Genomic DNA, 23,826 nt, shown 5'->3' with positions numbered 1-23,826 from the left:
GTAAGCAGCTAAATGTTAACATGAACTTATATGTGGCACCTTTAAATGTCTCGTCTTGAATAGTGTTTTTTTTTTTTTTTTTTAAATCAAACACAGTCAGCCATCATGTGAACATGGCAGATTTTTACCATCTTGATTATTAACTGGCATTAGGTGCCACTTTTTCTTAAAAAGCTTCATTTGTGTCAGTTCCAAGATTGAAAGAGGGACAAGAAAATTTTTTTTTTCCTGTGCTTATAAACGCTGCTTTGACATACTGCTGAACCATCCTGCTGGGTGAGTATGGCAGGTGGTTAGTGGGGCCCCACGCACTCCTGCAGATTTCTCATAACACGTGCCCAGAGTCTGAGACAAAAAAAAAAAAAAAAAAAAGCCTCTCCATAGTCACATACATTTTGTCCTGACGTGCCCTCTAATAAAGGAAAAGGAAAGTAGTTGCCGCTGAACTGTGTGATTTTAATCCCAGAGGTGTCGTTTCACGCTGCAGAACGGCATCATATCTATCAACCGCACGTTGACCAAGAGCCAGTGAGTTTGGCCTGTCGGAGGATATTTTTCACCAGCAGCACTTTCAGGTCCGTGCTGTAGCGAGAGTGTCATTTTCCGAAGATGAGCTGTGAGGTTTGCGGCCCCTTAACGGCAGTAATGGGGCCCATTTTCACTTTTAGCCCCCCCCCCACCCCCACACACACACACACGCAGACTGAAACCGGCACAACAGACACAGCTTTTAATAAGCGCTTGGGCTTTGCCGGGGTTACCTGGGGTTTGGTGGAGGCCGGGGGCAGCGTTGGGGGATGCTCGTTCATCGCCGTGGTAACCATGGAGGAGCCTGAGCCGAAGGCGGTGGCGATGGGGGAGGGGGTATCAGCGGCCGGGGTCACACTGATGGAGGGGGAGGCAGCAGAGGAAGAGGAGGAGGGAGGGTCTTCGAACAGATCTCTGTCCTTCAACCCTGATCTCAAGTCGGGCTCTGGAAATAAAACTGGATGGAGAGAAGAGAAAACATTGTCACCAACGTGGATCCTGTCATACATGAGGTCCCTTCAGTTGCTCTTCTGCAGCTTTTTATTGTACTACACGATCTTTGATGTTTGAAGTTCAACGTGGGCAACAAACCAGCTCTTGGACAAACTCCATCTGCTGACAAATGACAAATGGACTTTGTGACGGGATTGTTTTATCAGATGCTGCTCTCAAGATCAGGAATTAATTTTCAATCCCAGGTTTTGTTTTTATCTGTCCAGCTTTTATATTATCCCCATTTCTGTGGAGGTGAACATCATTTCACTGCAGTTTAAAAAGTAGTTCTGAAAAAACTCTCCATTAATGATATCCGTGGAAATAAACGCAGTATTTTCTGTGGACAGAGATGTCTTTTAATGCCAGGAGGACCACAGACAGAGTCCAGCATAGTAAACAGCTAGATTGATGTTAGCAAAGCATAGACAGATGCTAAAGTTGTTTTTTGTTCGTTGGGTCATTTGACCTTTATCTGATATTGATCTGCATCCATCAATGTTATCTCAAAATAAACAACGAGCCAGAAGAGACATTTTGAACCAGTCACGGTCCTGCAGGTGCTATTGTTGACTATTGGCTCTGTACAACAGAGATGTCTTTGTAAGTCCTGACATTGACCATGAAGATCCTGAAACTGAAGCAGCTAAGTGGAATTCAGTTGCTTTCTACTCATTTACATTTCGGTTGTTTGTCCTTGAACTTGCTTAATTGTTCATTGTCCAATGATGGAAGGAGATTTTTGTTTGGAATTTAAATATATCCAAAGTTGGCAAGAGCTCACCTGTAGCGTGTCGTCCCTTGTCACGCCGGTTCCCTTGTCTCTTGTGCTCAAAGTGGTGTCCATGTCCGTGCCCATTCCCTTGTCCGTGTCCTTTCCCTTTGCGTGTCCCCATTAGGTGGTTTTCCCGAGCCTGGGCGGGACCCTTCATACTCATTCGAACTTTGTCTCTGTCCCTGCCCGGGCCCAGCTCCAGTTTCACTGGACTCAAACCCTCCAAGCCCATCCCATCATCCTCAGGTCTGGCCAGGGGGTGCAGGGGTCCGTGGGAGAGCAGCCCGGCTCCACCTTTGGCGACGCGGGCCCCTTGGCCCCCGAGGTCTCCTCGGTCCCTGCTGTAGCCGTGGCCCTGCAGACGTTGCAGAGGGTGCTGTAGGGTGTTGCTGCGACTTGCCGAGGCCTGAGCCTGTCTTCTCTTGCTGTGAGGAGCTCCGGGCTCGGTGGTGTGAGACAGCGCCATGGTGACAAACAGGAACGCCAAGAGCAGACTCCAGGAGAGAGCCATTTTCTGTACAGAACAATCCACCTGCTGGGAATACAGAAGACGTGTGTTGTGTTGTATGACGGTTCGATAATCAGAAGACCTGATAATCCACCAGATTAAAATCATTTCAAAATCACTAAACCAATCAATATATATTTCTTGTTAAACCTGTCGCCTCAAATGTTTTCATATTTATTCTTAATGTTGTAGTAAACATCATGTCATGTCACAACAAGTCCGATTTCTGGCTAAGCGAGAGGTGGCGTTGAACAAGAGGTTAGAATATGCCATCTGAGCGGCACTATGGCCTCAGAGCATGTTTCCACCTGTCTGATGCTGAACGAGGAACATTTTTTCTGGACTGATAATTCTGTAAAATTACCAAATAGCATCTTTAAATAACAAATTAGCAGCAGGTTGGTACTTTTACTACTCACACGTAAACAAATCCTCCAATTTAGGAGATTTTTTTCTGGGGGAATGTCAGTCGCGTAAATTAGTTTAACAAGCCTCAAAGGGACATCTCTCAACTAAAACAGATTTTTTTTCCTCACATAAGGCCTCATCTATTGTAGATATACCCTCCCGTTCCCAGCATCCACTCTCCCATCACCAATCTTCACAATCAGACTACATCGCTCTTAGCCCCTTCAACGGGCCCATTTATCTGGACTCTGGGAGTCTGAGGAGGTGAGAAAGAAATGGCGGACTCTGGTGCTTCTTCTTTCAAATGACTTCATTCTTGTACCTTCATGCCTTTCTTGGTGTGTGATTTCCGCGCTCTGCTCATTCTTCATCACTGTCTAAGTGTCAAAGGCCCCCCCGACCCCACATTTCATTAGTAAAGTCAACATATCTGTGAGGTGTGACTGAACTGAAATATGAATCTGTAGACCTGCATTCAAGGCCTAGCATCCTGTTTGAATGCGGACAGAATGATGGTTTTGAGTCAAATGAAAGTCGGGGCGGAATTTTCTTCCCCTTTTCATTCCCATCTTTATATAGCAAACGACATGACAGTCATGATGATTGCTGACTGCAAAGTCGGTCACTTTATTTGTCGCTTTATTTGCATGCATCACATTTAGTCATTTATTCATATATTTATTTTGAGCTATCACAGCAGAAGGAAAGCGCAAAGAAATCTCCAAACAGGCTGTCAGACTGTTGTGTGTGTGTGTGTGGGGGATCGTCCATGTCTGTGTTTAACCAGGAAGGTGGGATTACACTCCATATGTTTGGACACACGAGGTGCTGCTGGTGTGAAGTGGCTAAAAAGGTTGATCTTGAGAGACAGCAAAGAAAACATCCCTGACTGTGAGCCGGGGTGGTCTGTGGGAGTCCTTGATGTGTGTTTAGGGATGTGAGTAGAAAAAAAACATGTACAGAAGGTGTGTGTTTGCAGATCGATATTTAAGAGGGCACAACATGCTGGCTGATATTCTAAGGAAGGCTTTATGCGTCAAGAAGTCCAAACAAATACATCTAAAGGATCGATACATCAGGAGATTGTTTCCCCGACTTTGTTCTCAAGATTATAGCCTCTCGTACGATCTACAGCAAATGCTTTATGACCCAACTGATTGCTGGGTCATTAAGCAGCTCTGGAAAACCCCTCGCCCCCCCATGTTTCTGTGAATGTTCTTCAGGACAGACTGTTTGAGGATATGAGCTGTCATTACCACAACAATCACTGCCTCACTCCCTATTCAGAGGCTTCTTTTGGAATAAATATTTGCCTTACTGAACTGTTTAGATTTTTTTTTTTTTTTTTTTTTTTCAGGCAACCTGATCTTACTGCTTCTAAGTAATCGCTATCGTGCGAACTGTGTAACGCAATGCTTCCCAAACCAATCCTTCCAAAGATGTGATGCTTCCATAGCAACAGAAGTTGTCGTGTGTCAACCTCATCAAACCTCGGACCTCAATAGACCTGTCATGTGAAAGAGAAGGCGGGCGGTGATGGAGGACCGAGTATCTCGGCGCAGCAGCGCTCTGTTTTCCTTCTCAGACTTTCATGTTCCTCCTAACAGGTGGCCCTTTGAGGAAGCACAGGACGGGGATGATAATGGAGCACTCTGGGTGGCATTTCGGGTTTAACGCACAGTCCCTTGTGTGTGATAAACAACCTCCGCGGACAACACAGCCTCCTGCCAGACGCTGTGTTTTACATGGCTGTGTGCAGTAGGTACGCCACAGCAGGGCAAGCATCTGCCGGTGGAGTGGTGGGAGGCCAAACGAACGGCCAAGAGCCGGCGAGCTTCACTCCCAAATGATATCATCCACCATTTGAACAGTGACTGCTGGTGAAAAATGAAAGGCAAACGTTGGGCCTTTCATTTCTTTGTTGAAGGAATAAAAACGTTAAAGTCCCCAAAGTTTTGGTTATTGACACATTTTATCTGAGAAAAAGGCAGTGTCACTTATTACTGCACCAATCTGGGTTTAACAATATTCAAGTGAAGACGGATGTGATTTTGTACAAATTACACCTCAGGAGTCCTCAAGAGTTTTGACTGTTGAGCCTCAAGCATTACTTAGTGATGAATATTTACAGTTATAGAAAAATAAAGGTGTTTCCAATCCAGTTGTCAAGGACTTTACATGAGACAATACATCTTTTCATTGGATATATTGAAAAACAAAGGTATTCTCCTGAAAAGGTCAACGTAAGGGAAGTTTTACTGTCGTAGCTGGAGGTGGAGGATGTGACGCAGCCAGAGGAATAATATGAGGTGATGGTTTCATTCAGTTCAACCAATTATCTAGTTCTGCAAACTACACAAACAGCAAACGTGTTTTCGACATTTACATTTTAAAGGAGTCCATCATGGCACACAATGAACTGGCAGCTATTCAGAAAACCAGCATGTGTGAAATCACCTCAGTTTAAAAAATGTCAGCATGTTCAATCTTGATATTGATTAAATGCTTTGAAAATCAGAAAGAGGTATGAAAAAGATTGAATAATATAATTTATCGTAGCAAAAGCAATATAACATAATGAAACTAAAGGATTTTTTTTTTTTTTTTTTTTTAAATCACATTTGGTCTGTGTGTTGGTCTTCCTGCTCACAGGACTATTTTCTTAAAATCAGGAAGCTCCTGATATCAGGGAAAGATAACAGTACAGAAGTAATAACTGAGTAAAAAAACACTAATCTCAGTGCATATCTCAGCGTAACCTCAGATCTTGAAGTTATGACCTTCTGAGCTCAGCAGTATGAGGAGAGAAATGATGTACAGCAAAATCAAACATGACTAAACCTAAAAAAAAACAACAACAAACAAACAAACAAACAAAAAACTATTTTACTTTTTGAGGAAGCTGAAGCGGAGAAGTTAATATTTTGGTTATCGTGGTTAACATTTCGCAGAAAACCACAATGTGTGTGAGCCAGAGCCTTTCACAGGCACAGTGAAACAGTGAGAGACGGCCACCAGGGAGACACGCATCAGAGCAGAGAGAGATAAGTATGAAACGATAGGTAATCTTGCAAGAAATTGCAAAGGGGGCACTATTGGAGGCTGGATGATTAAGCTCTGATGAGATCAGAGACCTCTCTCCAGTCTGCTATCATCCGGTCAGTCCCTTAAGCAAGACCGTACTTGAGCGGCACACTCGTTATGAAAATATACTTAACGGAAAGGGGACCCCAATCTGATGAGCACGCAGGAGGAGCAAGCAGGAGGCAACCCCCTTCCACAAAACTGTTGTTTGTGCGCATCTTTTAGCTTCACCTGCTGTGACACCAAAGCTCCAGGAGCCATCTGCTCCTGTTGTTTTATCTCTCGTGGCAACCAGCAGGGCCATAAGGATCCAGCAAACAAAGGCTGCTGAAGCGGAGCTGTCATGACGGGCAGAGGCTGTGCTCTTATTCCTGGACACATGCAGCGAGTAAAGGTTTCGATCGGGGACAAAAAAAAAGAATCGCCTGTCGATTAATGAGAGAACGTCCTCCTCCACCGATTAATCAGGCCTCTCCAACACGCGCTCCATTTGAAAATTTATTGCCGGCTGTCAAAGACAGACCCACAGGTCACTCTGGGAGTGTGTGGCTACACAGGAACTGGATAAATCTCTCATTTCAGCGTGGCTCGCTGAGCAGCAGCTTGAGTGTCTGCTTTAAACAGGCACAACAGATAATTGTAAGAATGAGGGGGGGGGGAAAAACAAATACATGATCAAATGTACCAGTTTAAAAAACAAATAAATGTGTCACAAACACAGTTGAGCTTTTCTGCACAGAGAAAGTAATAATGCGGAATATCTGAAGTGTAAATTCCTCCCTTTACATGTCTGATCTGGTGTAAAACAGGCCTCATTCATGCCACTTAATTCTCATAAATATCAGCTCAATAACAAGCACCCAAATTACAGCTCTAGTTAATGCCTCTGCATAATAAACACCTCCGTCAAAGCCGCAGTTAACACCATAAAACTTCATTTCCTCGAGGGGCCGATATGACTGACTTCTGCAATATAAAAGCGCTTTGTCTCCCAGAATCCTTGGCAAAACAATATTGGTGAGATCCACACATCGATCGGGGGAGGCTTTCTGCGGCTTTTAGGTGTGTATTGGATGGTAAAGGCAAGCAACATGGGGTGTTAAAAAACAAGAGCCATAAGGAAGGTCCATCTGTCAGCAAGAGAGCTGGAGGAGAGGCGCGTGGAGACGGCGAGTGATTCGCTGGTAATTCGGTCACAGGTACAACAGATGTGGGACCAGAGCTGAACATTGTCACTGATGCATGGCAACATCAGCGACATCCTGCAATGAGGCCTTTATCTCCCTCTTTGAGTGCACAGAGGCCTGCACACAAACACACACACACACACACAGAGATTTCCTCTGTATTGCAATCAGTGCACGCACAAGAATACACGCTCACAGCGGGAAACCTCCTCCAGACACCTACATAGAGGCATGCTCCAAAAATGCTGCGAGACACATAAAGCACCAGAAGCACAGCAAGAGGCGTCCCACAGAGAGGAGAGAGAACGAGAGAGACAAAAGGGGAGCAGGAGGAGGGGAAAATGCGAGGAGAGCAGAAAATAAGATGTAATACTGAGAGAGAGCGAAAGAGAGGAGAGTGAGAAAGAAAGTGAGAGGGAGGGAGAGAAGCTGCAATCAAAGCAGGAGGGAGGGAGGGAGGCAATAGGAGGATTTATTTAGTCTTAATTAGAACAAAGTGCTGGTTCCATCTTTCATTTTCAGTGGCAGATAAGGACACCAGCTGAATCCCCTCAAAACGCGAAAAAAGAAACCAAACACCAACAAAACCAACAACAAAACTTGTTCTTTGCTCGGGCTGGGAAATCCAGACACCTGGGTCCATCTCTGGATGGGAACAGTTTGACCGGTCAGCGGGGGGGAGACGCTCCTGTTTGGAGATGATCAAATGAAGCATTATATGAACCCCCAATAGTCCCCCCCCCCCCCCCCATCCTCTCATCCTTTGGTGGAAGCGAGCAGCATTGACCGCCTGCCAGTGTTGAAAGAGTCTTGATCAAACAGACGCAGCCACGCTTGGCAGTGACGTTCAGGGCAACTTTCACACCACGGTGGGGGAGATCGGATTGACGGGTGTCGAGCAATGCAGCCTTTTGGCTGAAGATCAAAGCCGGCACAGTAGAAACAGAAGAGATTTGCTCCTGTTAAGACGGAGATCACACATTAAAAACAAGGCGAGACTCTGTCAGGATGGTCTGAATCCATGTTTGACACTTTCAGATTAGATCCTGAGCGATGAGGATTGAGTTTATCTCATTTTCACAGCGCTCAGATTAGAGTGAGGCTGAGCTTTGTTTAGGCCTGAGGTCGACTCTCTGTGGGGTCCATCCACAGTCTGATCAGGTCTAATGCTTCCCTGCTGATTGACTCCAGATTAATTAACAGCAGCTCCTCAAATATTGCTCCTTTTTCTGAGGCCTACACTTTTAATTGAATGGTGTCACACTGAGACTCCCAACTTTAATCATTCTCTTTCTCATCCTTCACCTCCCAACCTTTACCACACCTCCCCCACCATCACCACACACACACACTGCTCTTTAGTGTGCACTGAGCAACAATGAGCTGTCAAGGAGAGATAATCGCTGCCATCGTTTCTGATTCTCCTCACTGCAGATACAATAAATTCCTCACTGATGTTAATCTGATTGTAAAGCATGACAGGAGGGAAAAACCGAGCGCACAAAAGTTTAAGTGATTATCGGATTAAATCAGTTTTTCCGGTATCACACCAAATCTAATTCGCTGTTTCCAAACAGCCAGCCTTCTCGCTCGACCTTGTGTGTGTCGGTGTGTATGTGTGTGTGTGTGTGAGAGAGTCAAACAAGTGGCTTCGCGTTAGTAGAGTTATTAACTATTGTGCTATAATTAAGATGAGACACTGATGCGTTTTTACGCACAGACGGAAACCAGGGCGGGCAGGTGGAACAGTGTACACCCGCCGTGCTGATGTGGGCTTCAGAAATGGAAAGAAATTATGATTTAATTTTGACTAATAACCGTAAAGTTGCCGCAAACTCATCTGGGGCATCGCGGGAAAACAGCAGAAAACCGCCTCACAAAAGGATGAAAGCCACCAAACGGCGATGACCGAACCAAGCAGGTGGACTGGGAATGATGCAGTTCATCATGAAGAGCATTCCTTACCTCGCGTTTGTTTGTTGTTGTTGTTGTTGTTTTCCTCTTATGTGGTTGATGGTTTGGAGGCCAGTTTGCTCACAGGGCTGCAGGCTGAGACAGCAGCGGCAGCGGCACCTCTGTAGGTCGATCTCCGAGCAGCCCGGGATGTGCCGAGCATCCGGACTGTCTCCTTCCTCTTATGGGGAGGAGAGTCACCGGCTCCGACTGCGCGCTCCCGAGTCCGCGTCCCCGTCAGGAGGACAGGCTGTGGGGGCTTGTCCCAGCAGGTGAGACAAGGACAGAGTGGAGGAAGTGTGGAGGTATTGGTTAAAAGAGTCAATTTTCCATTATTCACAGGTGATCCATCTTTTTTTTTTTTTTTTCTTCCCCCCTCAGAAACGTTTCTTGTGATTTGCACCTCAGATTGTCTGGATGTCTAAAAACTCCTCACATCCTGCTATCATTTTTGTTTACCAAATGCCAAAAGAGTATAACCTTACACCTCCAGCCTGCTGCCGTTTTTACAACCACATGTGGGGTGACTGTGAAGTTCTGATGTGATGGTAAACAAAGCGACACCCTGACAGAAACACGATTCAGCCCCTCTGAAATCTTCAGAGAGCAAAACCCCGATCAGTATTTACATAGAATTCATTATAACTGCTCGGTATTTTCTCGGCTTCCGCCACACCAGAGAGGAAATCCAGCTGGGTTAAATTTGCAAATTCACAAAACAGACAAATGCCCGAATCCAACAGTTTGCGGACGGGTTCCAGTTCAGGTTACTTTTCAGTCTGTGTCGGGCATCAACTGAAACTTATAAACCTATTTGAAAGAAATCTGAAATTTGGCCTGGTTTTTATTCAGTTTAGGGGGAAAATAAGACACTGCATCCAAGTTTTGGAAGATAAATCCATGAAACTGGCAGTAATGTCTTAAGTAAGGATGTGTACAATTTGGTTTGCATCCTCTGCAGTCAAACACTATAACTGCATTTTTCGTGGTCTCTACTTCATTAGTCTCAAAAACACAGTTGACTCCAGAAAGAAATAATCCTAAATCTGCTGTGTGAGCCTGTTGTGCGTCAACAGATTTAATGCTGTGTACTTGCAGAGTGACTGTGTGTAAATCACTTAAGGGAGCTGGTTGACATTTAGCATTTTTTTCCTGTTGCTTTGATTTGTGTGTCAGCCCTGAAAAAACAAACAAACAAAAACAAAACAAAAAAAATGCTTGTTGCTGAAGCCAAGAGGGAGATGTTTGTTATTGAAGCCAATGAACAAGCTTCATATTCATTTGGTGTAAATACAAACAATGCTGACAAGTCACTTAGTGAATTGTGAGTGTGGCACAGAGGGACTTGAGTCTGCTGAAGGAAGATAACAGACCGACATTCAAAATACCTTTAGAAAATTCGACTGAACGCTCAAACATCTCACTTCTTGAAGGGTCTAGTCATGAATGTGTGTAAAACATGCTCTGTGTGTTGATTCCTATTAGCTTACATATGCAGCATGTTCCTTTATTTATTCATGTATAAATCATCTGTTCACTGGGCACAGGACTTCTGCTGGCACACTGATCCTCCAATCAGTATTTTCGGGATTTAAAAACACCCTTTGACTTTCTCTTTTAGTTGTTCCCTTCATAGTGGTTAGGACTGTAGCCACACAACAAGAAGGTCACGGGTTCGGTTCCCATGCCTGCGTGGGTTTCCTCCCACCGTCCAAGGACATCGTGTTTAGGCTCGCTGGTGACTCTGAGTGTGAATGGTTGTTGTGTCTCTGTGATGGACTCGAGGGGGGGTGACCTGTCCAGGGTGACCCCGCCCCTCGACCCAATGTGAGCTAGAAGATGAATGAATGTATGAAAGCTTCAAGGTGAGATTTGCAGATATTACAGGCACATGTGAGCAAGATCTCAACAGCTCTGTCAATGACAAAATGTCATTTGAATGGGACCCCTGCGGTTCCTGTGAGACAGGAGACCGACTCTTTTAATAAATGTTTTACCACGGGTCTGGATTCTGCAGAACACACGCTGCATTTGAAATGCAGAGATGGTGGAGTTTGCGACAATAGATTAAAGAAAAAATGAATTTGTACGTAAGAGTTATGTGCACTTTTTACCTTCACTGCCACCTCAGACAGACGAAGGACCAACCTGCCACTAACCTGAGCCAGCCCTCTAAAACAATGTGCTGAGATAAAGCGTGCACTAAAACAGTTCCATAAATCAAAACACATAAATGGATGAAATAATTGAAATATGCAGTTTCTGACTCTCCAAGTTCGGGAACACAAATTTGACCAAAAGTGAGACCAACACATCACAAACACTATGTCGAGAAGCTGTAACTGACACCGAAATGAAAACCAGACGACAGATGAATATTTTCAGACTAGTTTAGCGTTTTATCTCAGATCTGTGATGAAAAAGTTATTAAAATGGCAGAACAAGTTCTCTCTATCTCGATGCATCTAAGGAAAATCATAACACACAATATGTATGTGTGGAATACACAAATGAGCAGATTGTATGTTTCAGGTCACACGATCAATCAAATTGGTGTTTATTGTTCCCCAGATGCCACAAAAGGTTCAGCTTCTATGTGTTGAAATCAAAGCTGAGGGGAAAAACTGCCTTTGAACATTGCTGTTTACTGTAACTACAGTAATTGGTGGCTGTGCAAACAGTGCCAGTCAAAGCTGCACTGTTTTCTCAGGCCCTCTGGCATCACTGTGTTATGAGCCTCGTCTGTAAATGGAAAGTTCTAACAATTATATTTAAATACAGTCAAATTAGACATTTCAGACTATATCTGATGCAAGACAACATACAGTCAGCATTTATTTGTTGATTTCCTGTTATATTTTTGTCTTTTGTGCTGTGGCATTGTGTGTCTTTGTGTGCACTGGAGCTATAACTCATTTGGGCAGATTCTCTCTCATCTTCACCCAAACACAGAAGTTTGAGGATCAGTTTTGGAAACCAATAGCTGCATCTGAGAAGGTTGGACTCACCCGTCTGTGTCCTGTTTCATGCTCTTATTTTAAAAAGGTGATGGGCCTTTTACATGCCTGTTCCTCAGGACGACCTGTCCCTCAATCCATCAATGCCTGCACTGATCCTGGAAACAGAGATATGTTTCCTTTCCATGCCAGATATTACAGAAGAAGGAAGGAGAGAAAAACAGATAAACAAAAGTGTAGCTACAATAGAGCAGACCTTCATGTGGATGTCACAAAATCCTCGGGGGCGTCTTGCAGAGCCTGGCGAGTGTGTTTTGGCAGACGGAGCGATGAGCGAGGAAAAGCAGGAGGACCCCCTGCTGGGCCTCTTCATGCATTATCAGCGCGCAGCTCCCCAGCAGACATCAACCACCACATTCCAGGGTGTCGAGCTTTTATACCGCCGGGGGCAGGTTCAGCTTTTCAATATAGGGCAACCCTCAACTCTCCATATTTCTCCACACAGCTGCAAACTCAACACACACACACACACACACACATAGAAAAGAAGAATAAAATAAAAGGTTTAAAGCGTTTAATTTAAATTGATTGTCAGGAGAATAATACACAAAATTGTGCTTGGTGTGTCAAACTGAAGTGATGCAAATGAAATATATATACACATATACATTTATATGTATATATATGTATACACACTTGTATATCACATATGTACAACACATACAATACTGTAATTTCAGTCCACATGTCAAACTACTGTAACTTTGGGAAATATTTTCAGACCAAGGCAGGGCGGATCTGATCCCGCCTTAACGTCAGATATTTAAGATGAAGTCACCAATACAGTCAGCCACTTCACGACCACAGTGTTCAACGCTTGTTATAACGAGGTTCTGCAGTATTATTGCCTTCAAACAGTTGCATTTTTTTGATTGGGTGGATCACAGAGTGGATTTGTCCATGTTAATTACAGTGAACACAGGAACTGAAGCCACACCCAGCTCAGTGGCAGTAACTTCCATGTGACATAAGGATATTTCACCTGAAATATATGCAGTGTTAATTTTGACACCAAGCACCTTGCAAAAGATTTGAGCAGATGCACAGCACAGTAGAGCAGTGCCATCTTGTGGAGGAGCGCGACCAAAAGTCTTCAAATGTCTCCGTGATAAAGTGCAGCTTCGCCCACTGATGGAAAAAAATTAAAAAGTAAAAATAAAAAAACAGAACCTCCCTGATGCCACTTCAACAGCTACACAAGTGACAGTGACAATGGTTTAATTCATAAAGTCAATTTTGTCAGTGCAGTCATGGAAAACAGGAAATGTATGCCTTTTTCTTAGTTGAAGGTGCAACACTGCTGGAAAACAAAAGCAGGTATTTGTGTAGCTTTGTCTGCAAAGCAGTTCCAGTGAACAATGCTTTCCTCACGTCAACCTCAAGGCACGTCAAATGCACTTTTTCTAAAATGGGTTGCCACTGAAAGCTGCAGATGTCGAACACACAAACACCCACACACACCAAGGAAACTCAAGTCCATATGGGTCCACGGCGTCATGTGTTGGCAGCATTTTGGTGACTGACGCAGATTTTCTTTAAAATAAACGTTTGCTTCTGATTCATTTTCCTGCACGTCTCATCTGTCGTTAGAGCAGGTACACATTACTGAACCCAGCAGGTGATGAACATCAAACGGCAGGTGCTGAATGAGATCAGTGGGGAGGAATGAGAGCAAACCAAGTGATTGTACAGGATAACGGACAGAGATTTGCAAGAAGGCAATGATAATTCTCTTTGCAAAACTTGTACTGAAATCAATAGTGTTTTAAAATAAAATGTAAAATGTCCCTGTAAATGATAACTTTAAAAAAAAAACCTGCCACAATGTTACAATCAGCTTTACATTTATCAATCACTCACACAGTGGCAGTAATCAATCGCCATCCTTACATTCATAGCTCCAGCTAACCCCCACCCCCTTCCCCGTGCAGCTGACACATAAGCGCCACTTCGCTCACGAGGGCGTCAGTGCTGCAGAGTCCTGGCTGGGTTTACCAGCCGGCACCTCGTACTTGAAGACCACGCTGAATAGCTTCCCCCCCAGCCGGTCAGCGAGCCACGAGTTCTTGATAACGGCCATCTTGAGGCTCTCGCAGCTGAGCATGGCGTAGTAGTTGGTGTGAATGGCTCGGCCCATTCCCTCGATGATCACCAGGTCGGTTTGCCGCTCTCGCACCACCATCGCCAGCACTTTGTCTAAACGGCTGAGGAAGAAAACCACAACACGCACACAAATCCTTCAACAGATGCTCACCTTCTGACTGTGTTGAGGTTTAATTTTCAATGAAAAAAAAAAACAAAACAAAACATGACAATCTTGTATTATAACATTGATTTGTACCCTGGATCAGTTTATATATGCATTTAATTTAATTTAATTTTAAAGGAAGACGGGCCAAAAAGTGCTAGAAATGTGAATTGACTCAACTGTGTTGTAGGTGTTATATAATGCAGGATTGCAACAATGCTGCAACTTCTCCAGTCCTACACGTCAGCTATTTACAGTAATTCAGTGATACTCTTGCAGAGCTTTGGGAGGTTTCAACAAATGCGATAAACAAATGGTCAGGGCTGGAAATATCCAGGCTTTTAGTCCCTTTTATCAGAAAATGTACAAAATCCATCTCAGAGGGATTTTGTCTTTCAAACTCCATGCCCACTTGTCCTCAGCCTCTAAAGCCAAGCCGAACTAAGATCAGTCCATCTCTTTAAGTTTCCTCCAGAGAATGAAAACGTCAAATAACCAACCTCAGATCCAGGCAGGGAGAACTGGATCCACTCTGGACCAACGTCAGCCTGTCCTCCCTCAAACCAGCTCTGCACAACAACAGATCGCACTTCAGTGAAGATCTTCAACTCTTTCAAAAAGTGTTTTTAGGTGCGTTTCACTTGATCTGACGGCTGGTTCTTTATGTGTTTGTATTTTCAAAACTTTTTCTTCATCAATACTCACTGAATCACTGGATCCATTGCAGCGATTCTTTCAGTCAATATCTGCAGTTCGCCGTTTGTTACGTCATTCAAAGCTGGACCAGAATTGCTGGCCAGCACAACCTGCAGGTAGATGGATAATGGAGTTGAAATGAATAGAAGCACATACAATACGTTTTAAATGCCATTTTAGCAGATCCTTACCTCTGTTCCTCGAGAGAGAAGCTCTCTGACAAAAGGCATCACCCCTAGAATGATGTCTACTCCACTATTATCTACGAAAAACAAGGCACACTTGTGAGGAGGACCCTGCAAGAGAAAACCAGGATGGATTGTTTTCAAACACAAATTGTCAAGAGCAGACATTAACACAATTATAGGCATGTGAGGCATTACTAACAAGCTCCATTTAGATGTTATCTATGTTTTGTGTTTGATTCCAGTGTCATTTGTTTTAAATACAGTGTATGTGTGTGTGTGTGTGCACTCATTATACTGTTAATAAAACCCTCTAATCCCCCTTTAAAAAGCAGCATTCTGTGGTTTTGAAACGAAAACACAGAAAAACATTCAGACCCTCATCCTCTCCAGCCACTGGTCATAGGAATCAACTAGCCAAGGCCGCTCTGGGATGGGAAAAGAAAAACAATATCAGGCTCAGTACCAACATCGTTTTTGTGGTTATTTGAGAGAAGAAAAAAGCATTAAAAAGTGTGAAAGAACTGAGGCAGATCTGATGTCATAGGTTAATGGCGTGTCTACACAGGAAGCATATCAGATGAATATTCCAATGCATCCCAAAGAACAGTTTGATTTAACCTCAACTCAGGCCAGTGCCTGAATGCCTTGTGTGAAGAACCACACTGAGCATTGAGGGGAGCAGCTTGGCTAAAACACTGCTCATACTACGAATCCTGTGCAGACACAGTGTTCACAGGACACATTCTGATACCTTCCAACTGTCGTTTAGCCTCTTCAAAGCCAAACTCAGGATCAGACTCCAGGACACTGCATTACAGACGAGGCAAAATATACAAAAGTACAATCAATGCAAACACAAGGCAGATATGTGCAAAGCAAAGAAACTTGCAGCTGTGAAATTTTAGGTTGAGGCTTAAATTTTAGGCTTCATCAGTCCCTGCAGCTTGGCCTGTAAATATGAAGAGGTGCTGTCTGTTCTGAAAGCTGCTGTAATTGTATCTTCCCACAGTAAAGCATTTGATCAACAAGATGCATTCCCACAATAACTGGGTAACGGTAACCATTTTGCAGTCACTGGCAAAGAAAGAAGCACCTTTAGGACATTCATTGAATGCACTTTCATTGATTGTTTGGATCCATAATTAGCAACTTTTACTTTTACTTTTTCTATTCTGTTCGTATTCAGTCTGCACACTTGGGCTTAGCAAAATCAGAGTAGTTTAACTTATCAAAACAACGTAGCATTGCCACAGACGCAGCCACATCAATGGAAATTCCTTGTTCGAAGCTGCAAGATACATAGCCAGAGCCTCACTCACTGTTAACAATCAGCCTGTCTGCTCAGCACACGCGAGAGGTGTTAACTCTACTCACTCTGACACGGCTTTGGCTCCCCAATCAAAGACATTCCCAGCCAGGACGCCCCTGACCAGGGCAAACTGTCTCTGCTCCCAGCTCAACTCCTCCATGGACTTCACTGCCTTCTGGTAGTACTTAAGAGCAACATCATTCTCCCTCTGTTTGATCTGCAACACAATAGAAACGTGATACAGTTTACAATTCATATGTGGTGTTAAATGTTAAAAAAGCAACTTAAAAATTAGGCTAAAGGCTTTTGAAAGACTCTATTGCCTTAAAGTATCACGTGAAAGTGTTGAAAAGCAGGACACGGTATGAAAACAAGAACACAGATTCAGTGAGGCACCAAACCACCTGTGTAACACAACAGAATGCAACAAGAAGACAAAAAATGGTTGATAGATTTCAATCAGACCTTAGAGTAGGGATCAGGAAAGTTGAATTCGTTTAAACAGTGTTCCCTTGTGTCTAAAAGACTTCTGACAGTGAGGGATCCATAAGCACTAGGTGAGAAGAGAAGCACTCTACATTAGCCAGAGAGAAACACAGGCACACAACGGGGCTTGGGCAACAGATGCATAGAACCTGTCACCTTTTGTCATGTTTTATTTATACCGACAGTTGTTATATTGTGTGTTCTTCTAAGTCATCGGCACAGTTCATACAACTGATACACACTTACACGCTGTGTCCCACTGCTAAAAACTGAAACACGACAGAATTTACTTCAAGACTTCACAAAGCACGTGGGCAGTTAAGGCAGGTATGAAGACGTGAAGCTAATGCAGACGATGAAGAAAGGAGTTTGAGTTTTAGTCTTCTAAAAAGCAAGTTGTGGTTTTAACAGACAGACAACATAAGCAGAAGCAGAGGGGGGTCTTACAATGGCTGGTGGCGGAGGGTCTGGAGCTTGTGTCTGTATTTCTGACGAAATTTCTCGGCTCGTTCGTTGGCCTCCGGGATGTCAGGCTGGCTCGCTACGGCTCTTTTCACCACCTGCTCCGAACACCCCCCCCCCCCCCCCCCCCAAAAAAAAAAAAAAAAAAAAGACAAACAAACAAGAACAGTAATCAGCCACGTTCACAAACTCGGACACAGAAGCCATCATGTCCCCAAAAACACCAGTTAATCTCGTTCGAAAAGCCGACCAGTAAATGTTTGTCACATGTCATGTATTGTACTATGACTTCTAATGCAAATAGTCCAAGACGTCAACAAGAAATGCTATAAGCTTGTATTTCTTCCATAATTTGTAAATTGTTTTAAATGACACAATTCAGAATAAGAGGCAGCGATTAAAATTTTGGCTTTGGTTCACCGCTCAAATCTGCTCCACCATCTAGGTAACCTTTATTTTCTGCAAGGAACTTCTTAATTTTAGACCACGGTTTTTGATTCAGAACCACGCCCCCCCCCCCCCCCCCCCTCCAAAAAACAGCCAACCTACCCCGTCAAGAGCCTCCTCGAAGCAGTAGAGCCAGTATTCGCGAGCCAGGGCATCCTCTGTGAGGTCCACAGTGTCGGGGATGTAAGAGGAAGGGTCCTGCAGCAGAGGCAGATTCACCAACTGCCTCTCCAGCCGGTCCATCTCCAACATGTCAAACTAGAGATAATAATAAGAAACAGGATATGCACTGTCTGTTTCATCCTCTAACAGATCAGTGCCTCATCTTCTTCTGTAATTTTTCCTTTTTCAGACAAGAAAAAGCTTAAGATGCAACAAGAATAAACAGTAGGGAAGGTCCTAGCAGGATATCTTAGGAGTCAGTGGAGTCATTAGCGCAGAACGTCAGGTGTGTTTAAAGGTAATATTGCATCTATAGGTTTCTAAAGTGGTGCTACATTGAAGACGAGCTAATGTTTTATTTGCAGCTCTTTATCCTCCTTTGCCTGTTCGCACTGACAAACACTAGCTGAAGTGAGCTTAAGAGGAAAGCAAGGATTTAATAGAGGTGAGTTGGTAGTCAACAGCTCCTGGTGTTTTACATAGGCCCTGCATGCTCAAAGTATCATAACAAGAAGTCCAAAAGCAAAGTGCAGACTGTTATTGGCTCTGTGCGTAACAAACACACCCCTTTCTAATCTTCATATCAAAGGTTGAACCAAAATGGTATAATATGCGATGTAGTAGCAGTAGGATCCCCAGTATCAGGCCTCTCTTGTTCTTGCACAAGTGAACACTTGAGTGACTTCAGTTGAGTATTTGCAGCGAGAGAAGGCACCAAAAGCAGGAGCAATGTGCCATCAAACCAGTGCACACACGTGAGCAGGCGGAGGTACTTACGGGAAACTGAAGGACAGAGTTTGGTGGACAGAGGATTGTGTGGAGAGGAAATGAAAAGAGATATTATCATATTGCAAAGACTGATGTGAGCAATGTCTTTGCGTGATGCTTGAAGGTGGACAATGGTGGTGGTATTTCCATATTGGAAATAAAAAATTGATTAAAATGAACTGAAATTAAGATCAAATTTAAATATTTCAGAAATGTTATTGATTCGAGGAATAAAAAGAAATGAACCTTCCGAATGAAAGTAGGCCAAGAGTTTTTTCAAAGTGGCAGATTGTTGTGTGGGGCACAGCTTCAGATATACATATCTGATCACTCTTTGCTTCCTGTGCAGACTCACCGTTCCACTACGAGCACGCTGCATGGGGTTCATATCAGGAGAAACACTCATCAGGCCTGAGCTTCCAGCGTAGTTCTCACCCCAACTGTACTGGTTTGGATCTAAAGGAGCGAAACACAATATTATGACACATTTATGATGCCATATATTACATTTTATTTTTAACTTAAGTTAACTTTTAAAATATTTGCTGCTTCATTACCTAATATTACCTTTTAAAATAGCGATTGTAATTACATTTTCTCTTTTTTTTCCTTATTGCAGTTGTCATCTGTCTTTGTCCTCCAGCATTATTACCTAATCAGTTCTGATGTGGCAGTTGTTCAAATTATCTCAAGGACAGACTGACACTGAAACTAAATTGTTTTACAGCTGTGGGGGTTTTACTTATGCCTGATATTGAAAACTTCATGCAATAATAAGCTTTAATTCATTCTAAATTTTTTCAGTCAGCCCATGAATGTGAGGGCATGCATAGTTTTTTTGTTTGTTTGTTTATTTTTTTTCTTACTATCTTCCTCTGCTCCTTTAAGAAATGCTCCAATGGCTCCAAGATAGCCTTCATGTCTCAGGAACAAGGCCTGAACTTCGCCCTACAAACACAAAATCAAATGATGGAGGTCATAATATAAAAAAAATCTGGGCTGTGGGTGAAAGCTCAGCTCAAAACAAACAAAGCCCAGAACTAAACTGCAAAAGCATTAAACAAAGCATGTAACCATTGAAAGGCACAGAGACTCATGTTTGGGGGCTTTTCAGTTTTCAGAAAAAGAGGCCTTACCTTTGTGAAGAAGTTAATGCTGTAAGTGATTGTGTGCATTGTGACAGGGTGCCCTCGAATGAAGAAGCCTCCGAAGTATACTCTGGACAGGTTGTGAAGCTTTGCATAGAGACAGGCTAGCTGCCCTATATCATTACTGATCATATGGAGTAAACTCTTGGCCATGTCTTCTTTAGAAAACTCTGCAGTTTGAAAGGTGTCATATGAGTAAACATACAGAGAAAACATCCATATTAACACACATAAAAATTCAAGCCCTTTTAACAGACTGACCTCTGAATTCTTAAGTAGTGCTATAAATATCAGTCATTAAAACATTTTACAGGAATTGGAAATGATGCAACATTTGAGCCTTCTGCTCAAGGCATGCACAGTATACCCAAAGTTGCACCTAATTGGGGTGAATAGACAATGCTCTTCTCTTTTGCCAATCCTCAAAATTATAATATTGAAAGAGACACTGACTCCCATCACTGTTAGATGGAGAGCAACAGGATTTGCGTCAGTAAGCCTGCAACGGCTTTGAATTTCTTTGGATTCATGCCATCTCTTCATTTCATTTGAGCAGTTATAAATGCAGCACATAGAGCCGCATTGGAACTTGGTGAAAGGTCAGTTCATTTCAACTGTAGATTTGCACCAATGCTGAAAACATTTAGGCAGTAGGACTTGCCACAAAGTTGATTTACTCACAGTATGACTGTTGGCAATATTCTGAGCATATGGAGAAGTGGATTATACTGAAGAAACGGTTCAAGTTTCAATGGAAATGTTGCTAAACCTTTAACTGTGAAACTGGGTCAGCATTGGAATACATTTTACTACAGCCGATGCCCTCTGAAGCAAGCAAATGAGCAAGTTGCTTTTTGTAGCCATCTCAAGTCCACATAGAAAAAGTTTTTGATATTCAAAATATGGGAGGAACACTGCTTTAATGTGATTTGACTATATGAAATAAATCGAATGCAAATGTAAGAATCTAAGTAATTCGAAATTATTACAGTGACCTGAAAACAGCACAACAGGGAAGCCATATTAAGTCCATATGCCCATATGTCACCTTTGTCAGCAGTGGCAGACTTCCCAAAACTGCTTGCGATAAGATCTCCAGTCAAGCCCAAGGACCCGTAGGATCCTCCATAGATATCTTTAACAAGCATGTCCACACTTGCATGCTGCCCTTTTGAAGCCAATTGTAGCAACTCATCAAATCGCTGCAGGAGAGAAAAGGTTAGAGCACAAAATGCCTGAGGAATCACATTAACTCATCGAGAAGCTAGTTTTTCAAGCAAATATACCAGCCTGGTATGTAACAAAGACCAAGCTACTTAAGATACCTTTGTTTTGGTGAGCAAGGCACCAAGACCCCAAAACGTCCCTCCACCTATAGAACTTCCCCCTATTCGTTCAAATTTGTCCTCTGATTCAACCTGTTGAGGAAGAAGAGAAGGGATGTTGCTTTATGTGCTGTTAAATATTTATAAATGTTAGGCTGGAAGAAGCTGAGCCAGCTTTTTTAAATATTGTATTCTATAGATAAGGACATAAAGTCACAAGCCTGTCACCCCTGAGCCGAACTGACACCAACCTTTATTGTGCTAGGGGATATTTTCTTCGAGTTGTAAGATATATGCAAAGTGTTTGAGAGATTTGACAGCTGCTGCTGTTTTTCAGTATGTAAAGAATAAAACGTGCAGCACAAACTTCATGATGCCACTGTTTACAAAATAACTTAGGATTTCCTCTGCAACCTGGCCTGAATGCAGCACATTTTCTTTCCCATACTGGCAAATACTTATGCTGAATACATATATCTGAGATGTAGATCGAACTAAATATCACTCTGCTGAAAATGGTGCTGCTTAAATTGCCTCATTGAAAACAGTAGGAGGGCTTCAGTTGCTGGTTTGCTCATTACCTTGACTATAGACACACCAGAGCCGATGTTTATAAGCAGGTAAGGGAAGATATCGGGATGAGTCGTCTGAAAGCGAAACTCTGAGTCAGCGTGCTTGGCGTACACAAAAGCCTCATGGGGAATGTTCCTCAGCACAAAGTTACAGCCCTTGATAAGACAGGTCATCTCATCCTCTTTGTCCACTCTGCCACAATGCAAGATACAAAGAGACTATTAGCGTGAATCTTTGTCAGCCACACATGCAATAAAGCCAGAAAAAGAAGATAACCATTTTGCCCATGAAGCACATTTGCTCTTTAGAATATCACAAGACATTTGCATTTTACCAGGTGGCAACCATTGGTGGTTGTGTTGAGAGCCACACAGTAATATTTCAACATCAAACAAATACACCCAGCCAATATGACAGTTCAGATCCCCTTCCCTGAGTTGAGTCAGGTAAGCAAAATTCAACTTCAAAACTGCATAAACTACTTATGCTGCTGTCAGCGCTGATACATCGTGGATTAAGACAAGGAAATCAAACATTATGTGAATGGTTTTGTTTTCAAATGCTTGGTTCTCCAACAAAGCGACAGCTAAAACTGGAAAGCCAGTAAACAGTGAATCTTTTCCAGGATGGTCTTCATAAGGTCTCCAAAAGCTCTCTCCTAAACAATCCAATCTGTCCTTCGGTTTGACCCGTTTCACAGGAAGAGGGCAGGAAGTTGCTTTGTGAGCAGATCAGCAACGGCAAGGAGGGAGCACCATTGTTTATATCAACTAAGTCATCCGGAGTATACCAGAAGCATGTCTCCCTTTCCGCTTCTTTTGGTACATGTAGTATATGCAGTTTTTCACTGGACCTTAAGAGACAAAAGGCTAACTAACACAGCACACCTGTTATATATTGTTTGCTGTAATATTTGACTCACTTGAGTCCAAGTTTCCTCTCAATGAGTTCTTTGAACTTGTGCGCCCCTCCACCAGTGGCTTTGATAACTTTGGTTTCCGTGTTGACCAGATGGTCTCTGATGAAGTCCAAGCATGTTTCAATGTAAGCATTTTCAAACTTGATAAAGTGCAGACGTGCAGTGACCTCTTCCTGCACCGATATTTCATACAACTTGTCACTGTCCGCATCCTGGGGTACAGATGAGACGGAAACACAGAGAAGAAGAAGAATACTTTATCATGCACAGCAGATGACTGCCAATGGATTCGCTATTGGAGTCCAGTGGATACAACTTCAAATCGACTGAAATGCAGGCTAAGAAGAGTAAAAGGCTTTTCCGTGCTCATGCAATCAGAACGAACCAAGATACTTCATTTTGTTTAAAAATGCATGCAAACTGACATTAAAAACTGATAATGATAGTAATTGGAATAATTACCTTCGCGTTGTGCTCGAAAGATCGTACTTTGGCCACTTTATGTTGCACAGTCGAATAGTAGGCAAGCTTTGTTAGGGACCCACCTGTTAAAGCAGATCAGCATTGACATCATGCGATAAGGAAACCAAAGTGGGGGAGAAGATAAACAGGAGATAAAACCGAATCAGAGCTGACACCAAGGCTTTTAAACACACAGCTCGCTGGCTGTTTAAATCAGAGACGACACATAACATTAGCCTGAACTAGCTAGCGGCTAACGCCACCGCTGCTGCACTTGTCAAAGTTGAGCAGGTTGTTTGAATCAGATCCGCTTTATGAAGCCAAAAAAATAAAAAAATAAAAAAATAATTAATTCCGAAACAGCCTGTTGAGCAGATAAACACACCCAAGCTACAGACGAATCTACGGGGCTAACATTTAGCTGGCTGTCTTGTTTACTTCCACTTAAAGTCGTGTGTTGTCATAGTATCAGGCTGCGGCGGAGCGGACGCATAATCACGCAGTTTAGCCGAAAAGTCGCGGAGGAAGTCCGAAAAAGGTCCAAATTTCCGGGTACCTATGTCTATGGCGAAACGCTTTGCGTTTTCCAAATTGCGGAAGATTTCGTCGGGCGGAAGAGTGATGCTCTTATCCATCGTGTGGCCACTTGTGCTGCTGTCAACTCCGCCACATTCCGCCATG

The 23,826-nt window shown here is 43.1% G+C and overlaps 2 protein-coding genes across 4 annotated transcripts in view; both read right to left on the bottom strand.

Moving 5' to 3' along the window:
• Window positions 1-9,083, bottom strand: part of draxina (dorsal inhibitory axon guidance protein a) — a 14,903-nt gene extending 5,820 nt beyond the window's left edge. The window contains exons 1-3 of the mRNA XM_029501982.1: window positions 8,948-9,083; window positions 1,805-2,330; window positions 762-985 (exon numbers count right to left, since the gene is read on the bottom strand). Of these exons, the coding sequence (XP_029357842.1) occupies window positions 762-985; window positions 1,805-2,306 (726 nt within the window). The 5' untranslated portion in view covers window positions 2,307-2,330; window positions 8,948-9,083. The remainder of the gene's footprint in view (window positions 1-761; window positions 986-1,804; window positions 2,331-8,947) is intronic.
• Window positions 9,064-23,826, bottom strand: pank4 (pantothenate kinase 4 (inactive)). Of its 3 annotated transcripts, XM_029501980.1 has the most exons (22): window positions 23,702-23,826; window positions 23,146-23,228; window positions 22,687-22,895; window positions 21,773-21,956; window positions 21,192-21,284; window positions 20,915-21,068; window positions 19,855-20,036; window positions 19,585-19,666; window positions 19,074-19,174; window positions 18,728-18,733; window positions 17,891-18,046; window positions 17,327-17,439; window positions 16,859-16,946; window positions 16,459-16,610; window positions 15,836-15,891; window positions 15,460-15,509; window positions 15,088-15,192; window positions 14,906-15,006; window positions 14,701-14,769; window positions 12,149-14,156; window positions 11,944-12,050; window positions 9,064-9,194 (listed from the first exon to the last, which is right to left on the bottom strand). In XM_029501980.1, the coding sequence occupies exons 1-20, from the start codon at window positions 23,823-23,825 to the stop codon at window positions 13,907-13,909; spliced, it is 2,358 nt and encodes a 785-aa protein (XP_029357840.1). In that variant the 5' UTR covers window position 23,826; the 3' UTR covers window positions 9,064-9,194; window positions 11,944-12,050; window positions 12,149-13,906. The 3 variants fall into 3 exon arrangements, with proteins under 3 accessions (XP_029357840.1, XP_029357839.1, XP_029357841.1); XM_029501979.1 differs by lacking the exon at window positions 9,064-9,194 and having other exon boundaries at window positions 9,369-12,050; XM_029501981.1 differs by lacking the exons at window positions 9,064-9,194; window positions 18,728-18,733 and having other exon boundaries at window positions 9,369-12,050.

Source organism: Echeneis naucrates, chromosome 5 (genome assembly GCF_900963305.1).
Source record: "Echeneis naucrates chromosome 5, fEcheNa1.1, whole genome shotgun sequence".
NCBI lineage: Eukaryota > Metazoa > Chordata > Actinopteri > Carangiformes > Echeneidae > Echeneis > Echeneis naucrates.
The sequence above is the reverse complement of the archived record's forward strand: the minus strand, read 5'-3'. Positions and strand labels throughout refer to the sequence as shown.

Bases quoted from the DNA above. Each gene is read 5' to 3' on its own strand.
- pank4 (XM_029501980.1), bottom strand. From the start codon at position 23,825: ATGGCGGAATGTGGCGGAGTTGACAGCAGCACAAGTGGCCACACGATG. The intron at 20,037-20,914 runs GTGACATATGGG...TTCAAACTGCAG, and splicing joins GTCTGCCACTGCTGACAAAG to AGTTTTCTAAAGAAGACATG. The intron at 19,175-19,584 runs GTAAGAAAAAAA...TCGCTCCTTTAG, and splicing joins TAAAGGAGCAGAGGAAGATA to ATCCAAACCAGTACAGTTGG.